Source organism: Phocoena phocoena, chromosome 19, assembly GCF_963924675.1.
Source record: "Phocoena phocoena chromosome 19, mPhoPho1.1, whole genome shotgun sequence".
NCBI classification, from domain to species: Eukaryota; Metazoa; Chordata; class Mammalia; order Artiodactyla; family Phocoenidae; genus Phocoena; species Phocoena phocoena.
Genome location: NC_089237.1, coordinates 47,246,717 through 47,268,424, shown reverse-complemented (window position 1 = coordinate 47,268,424; position 21,708 = coordinate 47,246,717). Strand labels below are relative to the sequence as shown.

At 43.2% G+C, this 21,708-nt stretch overlaps 1 protein-coding gene across 1 annotated transcript in view; it reads left to right on the top strand.

Annotated features, from left to right (window-relative positions):
- Positions 1-21,708, top strand: part of SMG6 (SMG6 nonsense mediated mRNA decay factor) — a 235,560-nt gene that overhangs the window by 82,487 nt on the left and 131,365 nt on the right. Inside the window, exon 11 of the mRNA XM_065897653.1 lies at positions 16,860-16,976. Coding sequence (XP_065753725.1) covers positions 16,860-16,976 — 117 coding nt within the window. The remainder of the gene's footprint in view (positions 1-16,859; positions 16,977-21,708) is intronic.

Below are 21,708 nucleotides of genomic sequence, written 5' to 3'. Positions count from 1 at the left end.
AAAGATATTACCTTGGCCTTCCTCTCTTCAGCCTTTCCTCATTGATGTATCATAAAATCCCATGGTTTTAACTGTCACCTCTCTGTGGATCGCTTCCAAATCTCTTTCCTGCTCAAATCTTTTTCCTAAGCTCTAGCCCGCATTTCTAACTTCTTGTTGAACGTTTTCACCTGGAATCTCAAGCTTATTAAAAATCGATTCATCCTATTTCTCAAGTGTTGTAAGTCAGGTTCCCCAGGAAGCAGACTCTTAAGATGGAGGTTTGCATCCCCAGGAAGTTGGTTGGGGAATGCTCTCAGGATCAATACCCAAAGGGGCATGATGGGTATGCAGGATGGGGCACAGGGAGCAGTTGAACTGCACTGCAGATGTAACAAAGGCCTTAGCCAGTCTTGTAAGGAGCTCTGGAGCTGCTTAAAGGGGCTAACCCTTCAGAGTAGTCCCAGATTGGGCCAAAGGGGCTGAATCTTTACACCCCTTCCTGCCCTCCAACCACCAGTCGATGAATGTGAGTTACTCCTGGGAAGGGGCAGTGACATTGGGAAAACGCCTTTCTTCAGCTGAGAGCAAGTCTGGGAGAGGGATCAGCTGAGATCTACTGCTGCCAACACTCTCGGCAGCTGGGAGAATGAGTGCGGTAGTCCCGGAGGGGATCTGGGCAGTGCACCAGATCACCCCTGCCCTGCTGGAACTCTTCCTCCTGTGTACAGTTTTTCTGTTATTGGTACCAGTGTCTTCCATATATTCAGGCTGTCTTGGCCTCACTGTTTCTGTTTTTAAATTGAGGTATAATTTACATAAAACAGTAATGCACAGATTTTAAGTGTTCAGTCTGATGAGTTTTAACAAATGCCAACCAACCCCACTTCTTATTCTTTTTTACCGTGTATGTTAGGAGTGTTTGAAAATGACAAGAACCATCTTGAAATAGCTTAACACAAGAAGGGAAATGTATTGCAAGGAACTTGAGGACAAGGATATTATCCTACGGAAGGGATTGGAACCAGGAAAGCCTTTTTCTGCACTTCTGCTTCCTTCTGCATATTGCTTGCCCCTCTGCCTCGCCCCCGCCTTCCTGGCAAATAGTAAAGGTTCAGTAAATAGTAGCTTTAATTATTATATCATTTTTGTATACTTGTATTTTTTACAAACAGTTATCTCACCCTTTTAAATGGCTATTTTATTGGATGTATGTCCCATAATTTAATAAGCAGTCCTCTATTCGTGGACACTTAGGTTGTTTGCAGGCTTTTCCTTTCCAAGCTATATAATAGTGAATTTCCTCATTCATGTCATTTCACACATTATCTTTATCTCTTAAGATGATTTTCACTTTCTTCTTCGATTTATAGTTAACTACATGCTGGAATCCTATTAGATTTCAGCTCCTTGAGGGTCCAGTTCATGTCTGACTTATCTTTGTAAGCTAAATGCCTAGCATAGGGCCTTGCATGTAGTAGCTGCTTAGTAAATGCTGACTGTGTGAATAAGGAAAGGAATTGATCCAGCACTTAGTGGGTTACTACTCAGAACAGATAGTCTCCGATGACCAGGCACCGTGGTAAGTGCCTGGGATTTACTGGAGTCTGCACTACAGACCCTGCCCTCATGGGATTTCCAGCCTAGTGGGGAAGCTTGATAAATTGTAAATCCTGTGCTGGAGTGGCTTTGAGCCACCTGCCTGGTGCATGTTATGGGTGGAACCACTTTGAGTCGAGAGAAAGGAGGCTTATCAGGCAGCACAGTACAGGTTTAGTATATGTTGGTTCTTGAAGGAGGGACTTAGATAATGGAGAGGAGAGAGGTGGGCTTTAGAGAGCGAGGGCAGGAGAATGGCCATTCATTGCTATGGAGGTGGCAGGTTTGCTATTTTATTTCTTCTTGGCTGTTGTCATTCACTATCCTTTGGTGTGGGCCCTCTCTGAGGGGCAAGGCAGTGCTCTAAAAATAAATCTGTTAGGTCTTTTGAACCAGGCAGAAGCAGGTCAATTCTGTCCTCCAAAGGGAGGAAATCTCACCCAGAAGATGAAGTTGAGTTGGTGCTTGAAGACTGCCTGTTTGGCAGGGGTGCTAATCCCAGAATTACGGAGCTTTGTTCTCTGTACCAATGTTCAAATATAAATTTAGCTTTTAAATCTCTTTGCTTTATAGCATGCTGTTGTACTTTTTGTTTTGTAAACATCCCCAAAATTTACATAAATCGAATTTTACAGTTTTGACCATTTTCCTTTCATATCCATACATCTATGTTTATATATGTATATATTTGATAGCATATATATTTTAATATATCATTTGGTCTTCTTAAAATAAGATTTTTATAGCATATTGTCACATTCTCATTTATCTAAAATTCTTTAAGATTTTAGGATACTTTAGCCTTTTGTTATCAATTGCAAGTAGCTCTTGCCCTTGGGTTTCTCTGGCCCTTGGTCTCTGTCACAGACTGAATGTTGGGCAAATATGTTAGACATCAAGGATTTCTCTGCTTAAAGAAACCCTTCATGGATCCTTTTTGAAATAAGAATTACAATCTCCTAATTTAGCATTATTTTAACTTAGCATTATATATCTACCTATATATAAAATATTCCTAGATCTATGTTTTTGGAAAAACATTCTTAGATTGTGATACACAATGTATTTTGTCTCACAATAGAGATAACTTTAGGGTAATATTTCTTGGATATCTTTTAAGAGTATGTGGTGATAATGCCATACGTTGTAAAGGCCTTTTCAAGGTTATTGTTCATTTTTTCATACAGTATCCCTTGCATAGAGTTCGCGTTACAAAAAGTATTTTAGAGCTCAGTGCTGAGAAAAGATTTGTTTTTCCTGAGGAACTGATATACTTATTCCTTTCCAATAATGACAGCTATACAGTTGTTGGTGTTTCCTTTTCTGCTTTGACTGCCAGGAAAATCAGAGGCAAATTTTAAGTTCATTCATCGAAGACTGTTAACCCACATGATTGACATATTTGTATTTTCCTTCTTCTTGGTCCTGATTTTCTACATTTACTTTAATGTTATCTCATGGTAGGTGATTTTGCCCTAAATTGTCACAAATCTTTCATGGAATTGAGGTATAAAAGAATAAATATAAACAAAAAAATTTTAATCTAGTTTAAAACAATGTATATAGGTTTCAGTTAGTATTGTTGACAAACTATCAAGTCTGCCAACTGAATACAAATTCTAAAGGGGATCTCCTTTCTAGAGCTTCTAATTCAGGGGACTAGCTGGTGCCTCTTGGGTTTCTAGGCACCTTCACTGAGTGCTAACTTTCTCACTTTCTTCCTTGGCATAATTGCTTTATTTACCTATTATTCTATTGATCTCTTTTCTACTTTAAAAATACATGTTTCGGGCTTCCCTGGTGGCGCAGTGGTTGAGAATCTGCCTGCCAATGCAGGGGACACGGGTTCGAGCCCTGGCCTGGGAAGATCTCACATGCCGCGGAGCAACTGGGCCCGTGAGCCACAACTACTGAGCCTGCGCGTCTGAAGCCTGTGCTCCGCAACAAGAAAGGCTGCGATAGTGAGAGGCCCACGCACCGCGATGAAGAGTGGCCCCCCGCTCGCTGCAACTAGAGAAAGCCCTCGCACAGAAACGAAGACCCAACACAGCCAAAAATAAATAAATAAAAGCCATTAAAAAAAAAAAAATACATGTTTCACAATGGGTGGGGTTGGATAAAGTCATTGCTTGCTTGATCTAGTTTGGGCATTGATCTTGGATTGTAAAGCTTTGAGGAACTTTTTAGGGTGAGTTGCTGGAGCAGAGCAGGATGAATGTGCAGATCTGGATGTTCAAGAGAAATCCACCCAGGAATTATGTTTTATCATTGGCCTCATTTTTCAGTACTGACTCCTTAAGATTTGTTTGATGGCTGTAATCTTTGCATTCTGGAAGCTTCTCAAAAGGACTCTAAGAGAGCCTTCCTATCGTGGGTACCTCTCTGCCCTACTTGTCTCAGAGTTGTTTTATTTTTGGCCTTGTTTGCAAACTGTCAGACTCTTTTAAAAATCCTTCAGGAAGCCATAAAATGAAAAGAAATTGAGTTAATCTGTTAAAATGAAAGCTGAGCACTTCTCTGCCTCTCTGCCTGCCATATCAAAGGAGCTTCCTCTGAATGAGGATGTCTGCAGGCATTATCTCTCACTAACTTTTACTTTGAGCCCAGATTGCTCCTGAAGCATCATACCAGCAAAGGCAGGTTTCAGACTGTTTGAATCTGATGCCAAATCTCTGCCCACTCTGTCAGAAGGGATGTAGCTGTATTAATTCCTTCTCACTGTTACAGCGAAAGCTTCCTTCTAGGTTGGCCAGCAGGCATGCCTCTTAGGAAGCCTCTTCGCTTCTCTTCTCCTCCACAGCCTTAAGTAACTTCTGACACAAGACACTCCAGATCTCCTGATGGAATTCCATAGGGATTTACCTGCCTGATATAAGTAAAAGCTGCCCCTCTTTTTTACTCCTCCTTTGCTTTCCTCAAATGTTGGGAGAGAAGCAAGCTTCCTAAAACCTCTGGCAAGAAATGTAGAAGCAGAAACTCTGTCCTCCAAGATCTACTTGTAACTCCTCCAAATGCGATGCTGGAATGACAGGTGCTCTTCCGTTGGGCCCCATTCCTGAGAGGCTTGGCTGGTGCCAGCATGCCATCCTGCTGGCAGCAGGTCTGCTTGCCCAAGAGGGGACATGTATTTGAATAACCCTGGAATCAGGCAGGAAATTCTGAGCGACAAAAGTATCAATCCAGAGATACAACTAAGGTGGAAATGGCCAGAGTATGTTTTGATTAGTGATTGGTTTAATTTTTCCAGGAAATCTATAGGAATACCATTTCTAAAATTGCATGGATATTCCCTGGAGAAAGCTAAGCACTCATTGAGAAGTGTTTTCATTTTTCCTTGTAGAGAGTAGAAATGGGTTGCCGTCTGTCTTGCCAAGATGTATCGATAGAGTTCCCAGGACATTTCTTTGCTCTAGAGCTCCATGTCGAGGAGGAGGGAAAGCCAAGCTGCCCTCTGGAGAGGGCCTAGCACCTCTGGAGGTCATTTTCATACCTTCAGAAGGTAGCAGTTGCGTTATAGTGCCATAAGGAGCTTTGCAATCAACCAGACCAAAGGTTTGAATTCTCCACTCAGCCATTTATCAGCTGTGTGACCTTGATGAACAAAGTTAACTTATCTCCTCTGAGGCTTAGTTTTCTTGTCTATGAAGTAGGGAATATCAATGCCAGTTTGTAGTGTTTTTCTGAGTATCAAATTAGGTAGTGTATGCAAAACACCTTGCTCAGGGCCTTTGTATGTATTAGGCACTCAGTAGCTGTCCAGCTTTCTTGATTAAATCCATCTCTAATTATAAACTCTTAAAATCTGAGGAGTTGAAGCAATCATTCCCCTATTTAAGAAATCTGTTTAACAGTTTTACTGAGATGTAATTGATGTATTTTATATTTTTATTATTTATTTATTTATTTGGTCAGGTTGGGTCTTAGTTGCGGCACGCGGGCTCTTTGTTGCGGTGCGCGGGCTTCTCTCTCTCTAGTTGTGGTGCCCGGGCTCCAGAGTGCCTGGGCTCTGTCGTTGTAGCACCTGGGCTCTCTGGTTGTGTTGCGTGAGCTTAGTTCCCCGACCAGGGATCAAACCAGTGTCCCCTGCATTGCAAGACAGATTCTTAACCACTGGACCACGAGGAGAGTCCCTGTGATTGATGTATTTTAGACCACACATATTTAAAGTGTACAGATTGGATGAATTTAGACATATGTATACATTTGTGAAACCATCACCACAATCAAGATAGTGAACGTATCCTTCACCCCTTAAAGTGAAAGTTTCGGTGCTCCCTTGTAATCTGTTCTTCCTTAACCTTCCCCTTCCAGTCCTAGGCGACCACTGATCTGCTTTCTGTCACTGTAGATTAGTTTGCATTTTCTAGCATTTGACAGTAAGTTCTCTCCCTCCCTCCCTCCCCAGCCTCCCTTTGGCCTGCCTTCTTTACTCCACATTGATTTTGACATTCATCTGTGTTGTTGAGTGATACAGTAGTTTGCTCCTTTTGGTTGCTGACTGGTCTTCCATTGTGTGGATATACCACAATTTGTTTATCTGTCCCCCTTGTTGATGGACATCTGGTTTTGTTTTCCAGTTTTTGGCTGTTACGCATAAGACTGCTATAAACATTCAAGTGTAAGTCTCTGTGTGAACATATGCTTTCATTTCTCTTAGGTAAATACCTAGGAATTGTCTACCCAGGTCATTTGGTAAATGTGTATTTTAACTTTTTAAGAAACTTCCCAACTATTTTCCAAAGTGGTTGTGCCATTTTTAATTCCCAAAGCAGTGGGTGAGAGCTGCAGTTACTCTGCATCCTCACCAACACTTTGTTATTCTGTCTCTTTTTGATTACAGACATACTAGCGGGTGTGGAGTTTTTCGAGGTTTAGATTTCCCTACTGATTAATAATGTTGAGCGTCTTATCAGAAGTACATGTTCATTTGTTTTGTTGGTGGGTTTTTTTTGTTTTTGTTTTTTTTTTGGCCGCACCGCAGGGCATGTGGGATCTTAGTTCCCTGACCAGGGATTAAACCCGTGCCCCCTGCAGTGGAAGCTCAGGGTCTTAACCACTGGACCGCCAGGGAAGTCCCTAGCACGTACTTATTTGCCATCTACATAGCTTCTTTGCTCATTTTTTGGTTTATCTTATTAATTTGAAAGAGTTCTTCATATGTTCGAGACATGAGTCCTTTGTCAGATATATATTTTACAAATATTTTCTCCCAGTGAGACAATTTTCTTTGTGGCTTCTCTTTTCACTTTTGTCTTTTAAAGAACAAGCTTTTTTTTTTTTAATGATCTTTACAGATTTGTTGGCAAAGGAGCAGTTTAAAATAGTATTGTAGCTGATGCTGCTAATTAAAAAAAAAATCTTAATATCCATCTGATTAACAGTCTGAAGCAGTGCAGCGCTGAAAATGCATAAATAAGCAGCTTCGTTTATGAAGAAAACAGTGCTAGGGCTCATGTGTTAAACAACTTTTTTCCCCTGACTGCCCTTGTTTGAAGAATGTACATACCATTGGTTTGAGATTTATACCTTTACTTATTTTTTGAGGAGCAAGAACATGTTTAAACAGCTCACTTAGCTTCTGCAGTTCGTTCTTCTTGTCATCTTTCGTCACTTTCTCATCACCTTCACTTTGTGCTGTTTGACGTGGATTTTACTGATCCGATGAGTCATAGCCTTGATGATGAAGTTCTCTTGCTTTACTCCTTATTCTTTAGACAGAAGTTCTGTCTTCAGTGAACTTTCCCTTCTTTTTTCTTATTTTCCTTTTGGTTGCCCCTGGCAGTTTCTTGCTCAGTCCAGTTAAGGAGCCACACAGCTGGGCATCTCCATCAGCTCAGGCCAGTCAGCACACGATGAGAACAAGGGGCTGCAGCATCTGCACAGAGTATTCTCAACTAACGGAGAAACCGTCCTCAAAATGTCTTAAGAACCCTTTTCTATGTAAAAGAGAAACGTTTCTGGAATCCTATGTCAGATCTTTTTGGGTATGTTTGTTGGCTTACTTTTGTTTGTTTACTTGTTTTAAAATTTTCATTTTGAAATAATTATAGATTCACAGGAAATTGTAAAAAAGAAAAAAAAAGTACAGAAGGTCCTGTTCACCCTTCATCCCTCCTTCCCTAATGTTAGCATCTTGCATAACTTCAGTGCAGTATCAACACCATGAAATTGACATTGGTACAATCCACAGACCTTATTCAGATTTCACCAGTTATACGTGCACTTGTTTGTGTTTATGTATAGTTGTATGCAGTTTTATCACAACGGTAGTTTCATGTAACTACTTCACAATCAAGATGCAGAACTGGGGCTTCCCTGGTGGCGCAGTGGTTAAAAATCCGTCTGCCAGTGCAGGGGACATGGGTTTGAGCCCTGGTCTGGGAAGATTCCACATGCCGCGGAGCAACTAAGCCCGTGCGCCACAACTGCTGAGCCTGCGCTCTAGAGCCCGCACGCCTAGAGCCCGTGCTCCGCAACAAGAGAAGCCAGTGCAACGAGAAGCCCACGCACCGCAACGAAGAGTAGCCCCTGCTCACCACAACTAGAGAAAGCCTGCGCACAGCAACAAGACCCAGTGCAGCCAAAAATAAATAAATTAAATAAATAATTTTATATATATATATAAAAAAAGATGCAGAACTGTTCCATCACTACAAAGCTCCTTCATGCTACCTTGTAAGAACCATCCCTGCCCCCTTCCATCCCCAAACCCTAAGCCCTGTTTTCCATCTCTATAATTACATTATTTCAAGAATATTATATAAATGAGATCATATAGCCTGTAACCTTTTGAAATCAGCTGTTTTCACTCAGCATAATTCCCTGACGGTCTGTTATTGCGTGTACCAGTTGTTCTTTTCTTTTTATGGCTGAGTAGTATTCCATAGTATGGATATTCCACAGTTTGTTTAACCATTCATCCAGTGAAGAACATCTGGGTTGTTTCCAGTTTTAAGCTATTATCAATAAAGCTGCTATAAACATTAGCATACAGGTTTTTGTGCAAACATAAGTTTTTATTTCTCTGGGATAAATGCCCAGGAGTATAATTGCTGAGTCATATCATAAGTGCATTATTAGTTTTAGAAGGAACTGCCAAACGGTTTTTCAGAGTGGCTGTACCATTTTATATTCCAATCCGCTAGGTACGTATGATCCAATTTCTCTGCATCCTCATCAGTTTTTGGTGTTGTTACTATTTTTTGTTTTAGCCATTCTGATAAGTAGTTTTTTGTGTTTTTTTTAAAATAAATTTATTTTATTTATTTATTTTTGGCTGCATTGGGTCTTCATTGCTGCACGCGGGCTTTCTCTAGTTGCGGCGAGCGGGGACTACTCTTCGTTGTGGTGCGTGGGCTTCTCGTTGCACTGGCTTCTCTTGTTGCAGGGCACGGGCTCTAGGCGTGCAGGCTTCAGTAGTTGTGGCACACAGGCTCAGTAGTCGTGGCTCGCAGGCTCTAGAGCACAGGCTCAATAGTCGTGGCGCACAGGCTCAATAGTCGTGGCGCACAGGCTTAGTTGCTCCGCGGCACGTGGGATCTTCCCGGACCAGGGCTCGAACCCGTGTCCCCTGCATTGGCAGGTGGATTCTTAACCACTGCGCCACCAGGGAAGCCCCTGATAAGTAATTTTAACACTGTAGTTTTAACTTTGATTTCCCTAATGGCTAATGCTATTGAACATCTTTTCATGTGCTTATATTTCACCTGTATATCCTTTTTGGTAAAATGTCTGTTCATGTCTTTTGCCCGTTTTCTAATTGGACTGTTTGTTTTCTTTACTGGTGAGTTTTGAGAGTTCTTAATATAGTCTAGATACTAGTCCTGTGCAAGATATGTAGTTTGCAAATACATTTTCCTAGTCTATAATTTGCTTTTTCATCCTCTTACAGAGCGAAAGATTTTAATTTTTATGAGGTCTAGCATACCAGTTTTCCTTTTATAGATTGTACTTTTTGCATCAAGTCCAAGAATTCTTCACTTAGTCCTAGATCCTGATGATTTTTTTCTATTTTTTGTCTAAAAGTTTTATACTCTTATGTTTTAGATGTAAGTCTTTGATCCATTTTCAGTTAATTTTTGTATAACGTGTGAGATTTAGGTCAAGATTCTTTGTTTGTTTGTGGATATCTAATTGCTCGAGCAAATATTTGTTGAAAAGGCTATCCTTCTTTGTTTGACTTAACATCGGGAGCGATAATTCCTCCCACTTTGTTCTTTTGCACAGTTGTTTTATCTATTCTAGGTCCTTTGCCTTTCCACATAAACTTTAGAATAAGCTTGTTTTCGTCTACAAAAAAATTTTGCTGAGATTCTGATAGTAATTGTGCTAAATCTTTAAATCTTTGTGGGAAGAATTGACATCTCTGTTATATTGATTCTTCCAATCCATGAACATGGTAAGTCTCTACAATTATTTTGGGTCATCTTTTATTTCTTTCATCAACACTTGTAATTTTCAGCATAGGATCCCATTCGTATTTTGTTAGATTTACACTTAAGTATTTCATTTTCTTTGGCAATACTGTGTTTTTAATTTCAGTCGCCACACAGTTATCTCAGAGCTTTTTGTGCAGAACTGTGGAGTGGTGTGAGGTTTTCATGTTCATGGCAAAGGAGAGAGGAGGAGTTGGAGTTTGAAACTTGAATCACAGGCATTTGAAAACCAGGTATGGAGAATTCCCTGGTGGTCCAGTGCCGAGGGCCCAGGTTCACTCCCTGGTCAGGGAACCAAGATCCTGGAAGCCGCGCAGCATGGCCAAAAACAAAAAACAAAAACACCAGGTATGGAAACAGTGTAGGTGTAAGAGCAGACAGACTTGGATTCAAATCCCATCTCTGACACTTAACTGACTTTGTGACCTAGGGCAAGTCATTTAACTTCTCTGAGCCTATTTTCTCAACTGTCAGAAAGGGAGAATAATACCTCCTGTGCAAATCTTTTGTAAAGCTCTGAGATAATATATATATATGAATGCTCTGTGTCTAACACAGCTCTCCCTATATCTTAGTTATTATTTCTGGCCACAGTGGAATCATCATTTATGATCCACAAATGGAGAGGCAAGTGTACCTGCTGTTAAGAGCAGCAAATGTTTCTTGAACCCCTTCATGGTGCTAATTTTCAAAGATGTGAAGTCTTGACATAGCTCTGGTCCTCAAGGGGCTTATAATTTTGTTGAGGAAACATGTTATATGTATAAAAATTCCAGGACTAGGCATCACTTGTTAAGTTCCAAATGTGTGGTGCGGACAGTGGGTGCATCAAAGAACTTTTTCTTCCTGGGTTTTGTTTCCCCTTTTGTACCCTGTTCATCAAGGTGGCTTCTGGGTGTTGTTGATGAGAGAATGTGTAGGGGTGGGAGGGGGTGTGTACAGATTTAGGGGAGGGGAGTCATGTGGGAATATGTAATTAATTTTTATACTTTCCCCAGTAAACCATCGACCCTTTTTATGATGTCATGAGGGATTCCTTAATTTTGCAGCTGCTTCCTGATTACGTCAGAGAGGAGCCTCTCACCCCACAGCCTGGAGCTGCACTCATACAAGAATTGGAAACAAATGAAGTGCTGAATATCTAATGGCTTCCACAGGGAGAACCGTTCAGACTTCCCAGGCCTCCTTCTGCAAGGTCTTCCTCAAGTATTTCTGACCCCCTGAAGTGTCTTTGTTCTGGAAAGACAGGACTGGCCCAGAGCCAAGTGGGCGGGAGCCTGGGGACTCCTCCCTCTCTCCAGGTGTTCTGCATTCCCACATTTCTACCCCTTTCCTGGATCTCGTTTGGTGGGTGTTACCCTTTTTGAGGTCTCAGGATCCTCTGGAACTTGCTGAGATTATCAGTGAGAGTCCTTCCCTCCCCCACATCATCTCCACCTTCTCTTCTCTTGATTTTCCTTCTGCAGCATTTCTCACATCTGTGCACTCCTTTCCATTCCCTCTCCCACCTCTTATAAGAAAGATGTTACATTTATTTGGCATTATAAAGTTTATGAAGTGCTCTACATGTAATTCCTCTTAATTCAAACAAGTTCATGTCCTCTTAGCTTCCCAACCAGTTTGCCTCCCTGTTACTTTTTTTCCAGCCATGCTAATCTGTCCTGAATGCTTTAACTGGATTAATCTTCATAAAATACTCACCTCTGCCTTCACTCAGGAACCGTGAGCGAGTGCCCTCCTCGCTGCCTGTTGGGTCAAGCCTGTCGTTCCTTGCTGTGGCGTCGCAAGCCCTATGCTTTGTGGTCCCTGTTTTACCATGTGCTGAGTACGGTGCTTGCCGTCTGGGTACATGCCTGGTGTGTCCCTACCTGCGTGCCTCTTTAGCACGCTCAATCCCTCCTTCACCCTGCCCAGTTCATCTTTTGCAGCCCTGCTCAGAAGTGCTCTCTTCTGTGAAACCTTCCCTGATATACACGAGCTAGAAATGATTTTCTTTCCTTCTGGTGAGAGAAAGCATCTTATTTCCACCTTCCTGTGGCATGTAATAATACATTGTCTTGAATTACAGCTATTTGGGTGTTTGTGTGTTCTTCCTGTCTTCCTCATTAGAATATCATCTTCTCATGGACAGTATCCTGTTTTCCTTTACATCCTCCACAATTGGGCTAAATAAACAACTTTGGAATTAGTCGGAGAGGTCACTTTGATAGGAGGTTGGGATTTCCTTTGCCCCGACATCTACCCGCTAGAAGAAGTCAGAGTTTTATAATCCTAGAAAATCCAAAAGGAGTAGGGGCTCTTAGGGAAGGAACATTACCTTCCATGTTCCTTTGTCTTGTCTCAGACGTACGTTGTTCAGGGATATGTCATGGACTGCCTTCCACCCAGTCGGCCTGTGTTCTGCCATTATGCATGAATACTTTGCTTGGGTGTATTGGTGCCTGGTTTCTCTGACTCATTCATTCTCCTCCTTGGGCAATAAAATGATGCCCTGATGGCCTGGACATCTCTGCTTTTGCTGTGAGATTTTTGTATGGTTCCTATGAAACAACTGCTTCTTCCACCTCCCTTTCAGCCAGCAGCTGCCACAGGGAACTCTGTGGCTCACACAGCAGCAGTCGAAAGATGCTCTCACTGCCCACTTCCTGTAGACGAGGAGGTTTTGGTGGGCTGCTCAGGAACACTGCCAGCTCTGTGTCTGACTGGTGACTGACTCATGAGAAAAGCAGCCTCATGTCTGAAAGATAAGAGCCAACAAATCGCCTCCAGGTGGTGTTAGTTTGGAGGTGACTGACCATTCATTTCCTCTCTCTGGGAGGAGCCGGTGGGGACGGGATCAGTGAATAAGTGGTCTTGCCTGCATTTTTCTCCGGCTATTAGTGAAGCAGCTGAGCAAATGGTTGGTTCTCTCTGCTGGAGTGGTGAGTGGACCCCAGTGCCTTCTGGATGCCTTCTGCGGCTGTCAGGGTAGCAGACTTATGTGTCATCCATCCTGTGTCTTCCCTTCATTACTCTTCTCATTCTCTTGCTAGGAAGTTGGCTGTGTGCACCAGGCGAACCCTGCTTGTTCCATTGCTGCCAGGTTTCTCTGTGACCCGGCAAACCTCGTCCCTACTGATTTGGTGTCCTCCAGATCTCTCCGTGACCCAGGCGTTGATCAGAAGCAGTGGTTCTGAACCACTGTCCCTTGGCTGGGCTCGGTGGGTCCGGGCAGGTGGGCCTGCCTCTCCTGCCGTCCTCTTCCCTCTCCCCCCTCCTGCCTCGCTCCCATTTCCTGCAGGAGGACGCTCTGCCATCCTGGAGCCGTCAAGCACAGCTTTGCTTTGGCAGCACCGTCGCGCACACACTGGTGGGAGAGGGGACGTGTTTATCACTTTTCCTGGAGATTATCTGTTTAAGCACTTCTCTGACAGTTACAATAACAAGGGCAGTGTGTTGTGTTTCCCAGCAGAAGGACACTTGCTGTTGAAAGATGTATAGCACTAATTAGAAATACATAACATCCGGCCACATGGCAGCCTTCTCCCGGCCGCTCCATTTCCTGATTTCATACAACTTTGACGACAGTTGGTTTATGTTTTCCATGAATATGTTCTCAGAAAAATGAGAAGGTCTCCCTGTTACATAGGAGCGGGAAGAGTGTTTCTGCTTGAGCAGGTATTTGGCCAGAGGAATAGTGGGAGATGTGGTCACCTGCCCATCTGAGAGCATGTGGGAAGGGGCAGAACCAAGTTCAGACTTCAGGTGACTTTCTTGGTAAGAAATATTTCCATCTGACTTCCTTAGCCAGAACCATCCCCCTACACCCTTGAGCAAGCCTGCTTTTGGAAAGAAGGGAAAAGGCTGTTTCACAATGTTAATGAGTTCCTCAGTTCATGTCAGGCTCCAGCTACCTGACACAAAGCCAGAGGAACCCAGGCAAATACCAAGGCGAACAATGCTTTTTCCTTCCCCACCCCACATCACGTGCTAGCCTGGCCCAGCCCGCTCTAGGGATATATATGGGCATCTGTAAGACCGGGACCAGTTTCCTAACCCTAGAGTGGGCGGACCTGGGAATCTGGATGCTGTTTTACTACCCACTTGCATAAGCGTGGGTACGTCCCAAGGACTGGCATCTTACAGCTTTCAGTCCACAGAAGCCTAAGTGAAGCACAGAGCATCTCCTGAAGATACCATAGCACTTAATACATTTCTCCCTGGAGGCACTGGGTCTGAGTTGCCATGGTTACTGGGGGTAAATAAACCGTTTGCAAGGTCCTAAGATTGCAGGGATCCCGTCTTATTTGTAGCTTTGTTCTTCAGCACAGGGTCAAGGACACTGTAGATGCTCAGTGCCTGTGGTACCACCGAGCCTTGGAGGAGGGCAGGCCTTCCAGAAAGTGCTCTGTATGAAGAGCTGACGGAGACCCAGGCATTCTGACCCCCAGATAGCTGTGATATCACCACCTGCTTGATCGGAGCAGAACAGCTTACTGATTTGTACCTCCCCATCAGTCAGACCAGAACACAGCAGGGAGTGCTGTCAGGCCCTTCCTGGGGAGATGGAGGGGTGGGGGTGGGTGGGTGAAGGGTTGAGGTGACATAACCATGGCCAAGAGCAGAGCAGTCATGAAGCTACCTTTTAGCTGCTGCCCTGAGAGGTAGTTGAGCCCTTCCAGACACAGCTGAGAGGCTCCAGTTGTCGCTTCCCCACCTGGTCCCCAGACCTTATTGCAAGAAGCTTTAAAAAGGAGCCAGCCTGGACTCCCCAGAGGCCTCAGTGTCATTGTTCTTAAGCAGTTAGTTCTCCCCCTTGAGCCCTAGCCCTGTGCACTCTGAGAAGGAGTCTAACCTGAGGTTGACGTTCATCATAAAAATAGAAATGGTCTTGGTGAAAGTAATCTCCCTTTGCCCCATCTTATCCTTATCGAGGCTGATGAGAGTGTCTTGTAGTCTTGGGCTTCTGCCAGTCCTTGGAGCTAAGATACCCGCCTCCATCCCTTCTGAGGGCCTTCTGTGTGCAGGTAACTTCTGCCTAAGATGCCCAGTTGATGAGGGGACACTAACGTGTACTCAGTGTGTCAACTACCAGGATGTGGCCTCTACTCCTCCTCTCCTAGTTCCCTCTGTTACGGACTTATTCTCCCATTCTGGGATTTGTTGCTAATTAGAGGCAGGCTGCTGGCAGTGCTTGGCAGGGGCCTGGGCTGAGCTGGGGTGGTACAGACAGTCCTGTTGCCTATAGTAAGGGTGGAGGAGAGAAGTTGGCAACTTTTCCTTGGGATGGCTTACACATCTTCCCCTTCCCTACTTTCCATCCTCCCTCCGCTTTGTTCTTAGATGCTTGTTTTTTGTCTCTCTAGCACAGGTTTAGGGCCTTACCGGAAGAAGAATGAGCCTGGTGATCTGTTCTAATCACATGGATTGTTACCACTTCCTTACTGCCTGCCACAGTTGAACTGGAAAGTTAGAGGGTGACATTTGGGACCACTGGGCATCTGGAAAGATGGCAGGAAAGCCACTATAGAAGAGTTGCTACACTGATGCTATTCATATGTTGGGACCTTCTGAACAGCAGCCCGTTCCTACTCACCCCCAGGGCTTTCTGAAGTGGTTTGGGGCTGGCTTTGCATACTCCAGTCATGTTTGCTCCTGTGGCCAAGACGGTTAGGAATAACTGTGGTTGTGTAGCATCTCCTGGAGTAAAGACTTCAATTAGGCCCCACTGGAAAGATGAGTATCAATGAGGGGAGAGGCAGGAGGGCTCCCCCTTGGCTACTGAGGTTAAAATGCAAGCAGGGACAGAGATCAAACATGTGGCTAATTATCCTTTTAACACCTGGAGATTCTGGGAGTTCTCCTGTATTCAGACAGAAGGAATTAACAGATCAGCTGCTGCCAAAGCAAGCGAGCCTGGCCCCTGAGTCCGTCTCCTGTGCGTATAGGGTGTCTCCTGCGCCGAGGCTGCAGGCTGGACTGCTGCCTGCTGTTTGTCGCCTGTTTCTCTCAAGTCTGGATGATGTGCCTATCAGGGAGGGCCACGGACCAGGGGCAGGTACAGGCAGTGGTTTGAAGGTGTGTATGTAGCTCCCGCTAAAGAATAGCCCTGGCCACCACCAAGGTGGCTCCTTTCCCTGACCTGCAGCCAGAGGGAAGTTGGGCAGGCTGAGAGAGTGAGGGGGATAGGGTGCTAGTACTGGAAACCAGATTTATTTCTTAGCCCTAGGGGAGAGAACTTGTGAAAATTAAAGCTAACACTGATTAAGTGCTTATTATGTGCCATGCACTGTCCTATGTAAAGTTAACTCATGTGGTGAAAATAGGTTATTTGTTTCATGTGTGTTCTCTGAGGAGGAGGAACAGAGAGAAGGTAAGGATGGAACCAAAGCTTGGTGATTCAAGAAGATAACTTTTAAATGTGTATTTTTCTGATCTTAATTGGTGATTGTATTCCCGCTATGTATACATTAGAGAGACTGAGTTAATTGAGTATGACTTCTTGTTGCTGTTGCTTCACATCCTCAGCAGGCAGCTAAAGGCAGAGAGCATGCAGGTGTGGCTCAGGCTGCTCGCCTTGGGGTCGCTGATGCTGGGGAGGTGATGTGATACAGAATTTACACAAGTGAGCCTTAAAATAACCTTATTGAGTGCTTACCCACAGGCCGGTCATCGTGGTAAGTGCTTCACGTGCATTACTTTATTTAGCCTTTCGACTACCCTTTGAGAGAGGGAATATTACAACACCAGTCTTAGATGAAGGGCAAGGAGCTCGGTGATGCAAGCAAGGACTCGCACCTAGTAAGGTAGGGAAGAGGAGCCCTTGGCCCCCGGGATACTGATGGACTTCCCTTTGCTCCTGCTCAGACTGCTTCTCGGAGGAGTGTCGCTCTGTGATCCAGGAGCAAGCCGCAGCCCTGGGCCTGGCCATGTTTTCTCTCCTGGTGCAGCGCTGCACCGACTTACTGAAGGAATCAGCCAAAGGTAAGCAGATGAGGGGCCCTGACTGGTGGACGTCCCAGCTCCTGGGTCCTGCCCAGACAAGCTCAGAATGCCATGCTGCTTTCTCTGCGTCTTCTCCCTCTACTCCAGGCTTCCTTTTGCCCACCTAACTAGTCCCATTTCCTCTATGGCCCTCTTTCCTCCTTGTAGAAAGGAGAGGAAGCGTCTTTCCTCCTCTATCTTTTCACCTTTAATAGTTAGGATTTTCAGTGTACCTCTGAACTACTGCATGTTCCTGCAACTTAAAAAAAAAAAAAAAGAAAGAAAGAAAAATGAGTTTCCCTTGGTGTTCATAATCCATGTTTTGGTTTTCCCCTCTATCTGTATGTCCCTGTTTGTCAGGTACCTGGTGGGGGCTATAACCACTGTGGACCAGCCATCTCGGTAGACTCACTGGACCAGAGCAGGGGTTCTTTTTAGCCCTTTGAGCAGTGTCCCCTTATCCGTTAAGGCTGCCCTTAGAATTCCAAGCCTGATTGCTGAGCCGTGTAAGGTAGGTCTGAAGGGTGTACCTTTCTTTCAGCTTCTGGATTAGTTTTGATGAGTGGTGAGGCCCGTCTGTTGTTCCCCTGCCACATCGGCTTTTTTTTTTTTTAATTTTTAAATTTAATCTAATTAATTTTTTTATACAGCAGGTTCTTATTAGTTATCCATTTTATACACATCAGTGTATACATGTCAATCCCAATCTCCCAATTCATCCCACCACCACCACCCCCCCCCACCTCCACTTTCCCCCCCTTGGTGTCCATACGTTTGTTCTCTACATCTGTGTGTCTGTTTCTGCCCTGCAAACTGGTTCATCTGTACCATTTTGCCAGGTTCCACATATATGCGTTAATATACGATACTTGTTTTTCTCTTTCTGACTTACTTCACTCTGTATGACAGCCTCTACATCCATCCAGGTCTCTACAAATGACCCAATTTCGTTCCTTTTTATGTACCACATCTTCTTTATCCATTCGTCTCTCGATGGGCATTTAGGTTGCTTCCGTGTCCTGGCTATTGTCAGTAGTGCTGCAGTGAACACTGGGGTGCATGTGTCTTTTTTTTTGTATGTATAAATTATTTATTTTATTTTTGGCTTTTGGCTGTGTTGGATCTTCGTTGCTGTGCACAGGCTTTCTCTAGTTGCGGTGAGCGGGGGCTGCTCTTTGTTGTGGTGTGCCAACTTCTCATTGTTGTGGCTTCTCTTGTTGCGGAGCACGGGCTCTAGGCGCGCAGGCTTCAGTAGTTGTGGCACGTGGGCTCAGTAGCTGTGGCTCGCGGGGTCTAGAGCTCAGGCTCAGTAGTTGTGGCGCACAGGCTTAGTTGCTCCGCAGCATGTGGGATCTTCCCGGGCCAGGGCTCAAACCCGTGTCCCTTGCATTGACAGGCAGATTCTTAACCACTGCACCACCAGGAAAGCCCGCATGTGTCTTTTTGAATTATGGTTTTCTCTGGGAATATGCCCAGTAGTGGGATTGCTGGGTCATATGGTAATTCTATTTTTAGTATTTGGGTTTTTTTTTTTTTTTTTTTTTTTTTTCGGTACGCGGGCCTCTCACCGCTGCGGCCTATCCCGTTGCGGAGCACAGGCTCCGGATGCGCAGGCTCAGCAGCCATGGTTCACGGGCCCAGTCACTCTGTGGCATGTGGGATCTTCCCGGACCGGGGCACGAACCTGCGTCCCCTGCATCGGCAGGCGGACTCTCAACCACTGCGCCACCAGGGAAGCCCTATTTTTAGTTTTTTAAGGAACCTCCATACTGTTCTCCATAGTGGCTGTATCAGTTTACATTCCCACCAACAGTGCAAGAGGGTTCCCTTTTCTCCACACCCTCTCCAGCATTTGTTGTTTGTAGATTTTATGATGATGCCCATTCTAACGGGTGTGAGGCGATACCTCACTGTAGTTTTGATTTGCATTTCTCTAATAATTAGTGATGTTGAGCAGCTTTTCATGTGCTTCTTGGCCATCTGTATGTCTTCTTTGGAGAAATGTCTATTTAGGTCTTCTGCCCATTTTTTGATTGGGTTGTTTGTTTTTTTAATATTGAGCTGCATGAGCTGCTTATAAATTTTGGAGATTAATCCTTTGTCCGTTGATTCGTTTGCAAATATTTTCTCCCATTCTGAGGGTTGTCTTTTTGTCTTGTTTGTAGTTTCCTTTGCTTTGCAAAAGCTTTTAAGTTTCCTTAGGTCCCATTTGTTTATTTTTGTTTTTATTTCCATTACTCTAGGAGGTGGATCAAAAAAGATCTTGCTGTGATTTATGTCAAAGAGTGTTCTTCCTGTGTTTTCCTCTAAGAGTTTTATAGTGTCCGGTCTTACATTTAGGTCTCTAATCCATTTGGAGTTTATTTTTGTGTATGGTGTTAGGGAGTGTTCTAATTCCATTCTTTTACATGTAGCTGTCCAGTTTTCCCAGCACCACTTATTGAAGAAACTGTCTTTTCTCCACTGTATATCCTTGTCTCCTTTGTCATAGATTAGTTGACCGTAGGTGCGTGGGTTTATCTCTGGGCTTTCTATCCTGTTCCATTGATCTATATGTCTGTTTTTGTGCCAGTACCATATTGTCTTGATTACTGTAGCTTTGTAGTATAGTCTGGAGTCAGGCAGTCTGATTCCTCCAGGTCCATTTTTTCCCCTGAAGACTGCTTTGGCTATTTGGGGTCTTTTGTGTCTCCATACAAATTTTAAGATTTCTTGTTCTAGTTCTGTAAAAAATGCCACTGGTAGTGTGATAGGGATTGCATTGAATCTGTAGATTGCTTTGGGTAGCATAGTCATTTTCACAATATTGATTCTTAAAATCCAAGAACATGGTATATCTCTCCATCTGTTTGTGTCATCTTTAATTTCTTTCATCAGTGTCTTATAGTTTTCTGAGTACAGGTCTTTTACCTCCTCAGGTAGGTTTATTCCTAGGTATTTTATTCTTTTTATTGCAATGGTGAATGGGATTGTTTCCTTAATTTCTCTTTCTGATCTTTCATTGTTGGTGTATAGGAATGCAAGAGATTTCTGTGCATTAATTTTGTACCCTGCAACTTTACCAAATTCATTGATTAGCTCTAGTAGTTTTCTGGTGGCGTCTTTAGGATTTTCTGTGTATAGTATCATGTCATCTGCAAACAGTGACAGTTTCACTACTTCTTTTCCAATTTGTATTCCTTTTATTTCTTTTTCCTCTCTGATTGCTGTGGCTAGGACTTCCAAAACTATGTTGAATAAGAGTGGTGAGAGTGGACATCCTTGTCTTTTTCTTGATCTTAGAGGAAATGCTTTCAGTTTTTCACCACTGAGGATGATGTTTGCTGTGGGTTTGTCGTATATGGCCTTCATTATGTTGAGGTAGGTTCCCTCTGTGCCCACCTTTTGGAGAGTTTTTATCATAAATGGGTATTGAATTTTGTCAAAAGCTTTTTCTACATCTATTGAGATGATCATGTGGTTTTTATTCTTCAACTTGTTAATATGGTGTATCACACTGATTGTTTTGCATATATTGAAGAATCCTTGCATCCCTGGGATAAATCCCACTTGGTCATGGTGTATGATCCTTTGAATGTGTTGTTGGATTCTGTTTGCTAGTATTTTGTTGAGGATTTTTGCATCTATATTCATCAGTGATATTGGTCTGTAATTTTCTATTTTGCAGTGTCTTTGTCTGGTTTTGGTATCAGGGTGATGGTGGCCTCATAGAAAGAGTTTGGGAGTGTTCCTTGCTCTGCAATTTTTTGGAAGAGTTTGAGAAAGATCTGTGTTAGCTCTTCTCTAAATGTTTGATGGAATTCACCCGTGAAGCCATCTAGTCCTGGACTTTTGTTTGTTGGAAGATTTTTAATCACAGTTTCAATTTCATTACTTGTGATTGGTCTGTTCATACTTTCTATTTCTTCCTGGTTCAGTCTTGGAAGGTTATACCTTTCTAAGAATTTGTCCATTTCTTCCAGGTTGTCCATTTCACTGGCATAGCATTGCTTGTAGTAGTCTCTTATGATGCTTTGTATTTCTGTGGTGTCTGTTGTAACCTCTCCTTTTTCATTTCTAATTTTATTGATTTGAGTCCTCTCCCTCTTTTTCTTGATGAGTGTGGCTGAAGGTTTATCAATTTTGTTTAGCTTCTCAAAGTACCAGCTTTTAGTTTTATTGATCTTTGCTATTGTTTTCTTTGTTTCTGTTTCATTTATTTCTGCTCTGATCTTTATGATTTCTTTCCTTCTACTAACTTCGGGTTTTGTTTGTTCTTCTTTCTCCAGTTCGTTTAGATGTAAGGTTAGATGGTTTATTTGAGATTTTTCTTGTTTCTTGAGGTAGGCTTGTATTGGTATAAACTTCCCTCTTAGAACTGCTTTTGCTACATCCCATAGGTTTTGGATTGTCGTGTTTTTGTTGTAATTTCTCTCTAGGTATTTTTTGATTTCCTCTTTGATTTTTTTCAGTGACCTCTTGGTTATTTAATAACGTATTGTTTAGCCTCAATGTGTTTGTGTTTTTTATGTTTCTTTCCCCGTAATTGATTTTTAACCTGATAGCATTGCGGTCGGAAAAGATACTTGATATGATTTCAGTTTTCTTAAATTTACCGAGGCTTGATTTATGACCCAAGATGTGATCTCTCCTGAAGAATGTTCTGTGTGCACTTGAGAAGAAAGTGTAATCTGCTGTTTTGGGATGGAATGTCCTATAAATATCGATTAAATCTATCTAGTTTATTGTGTCA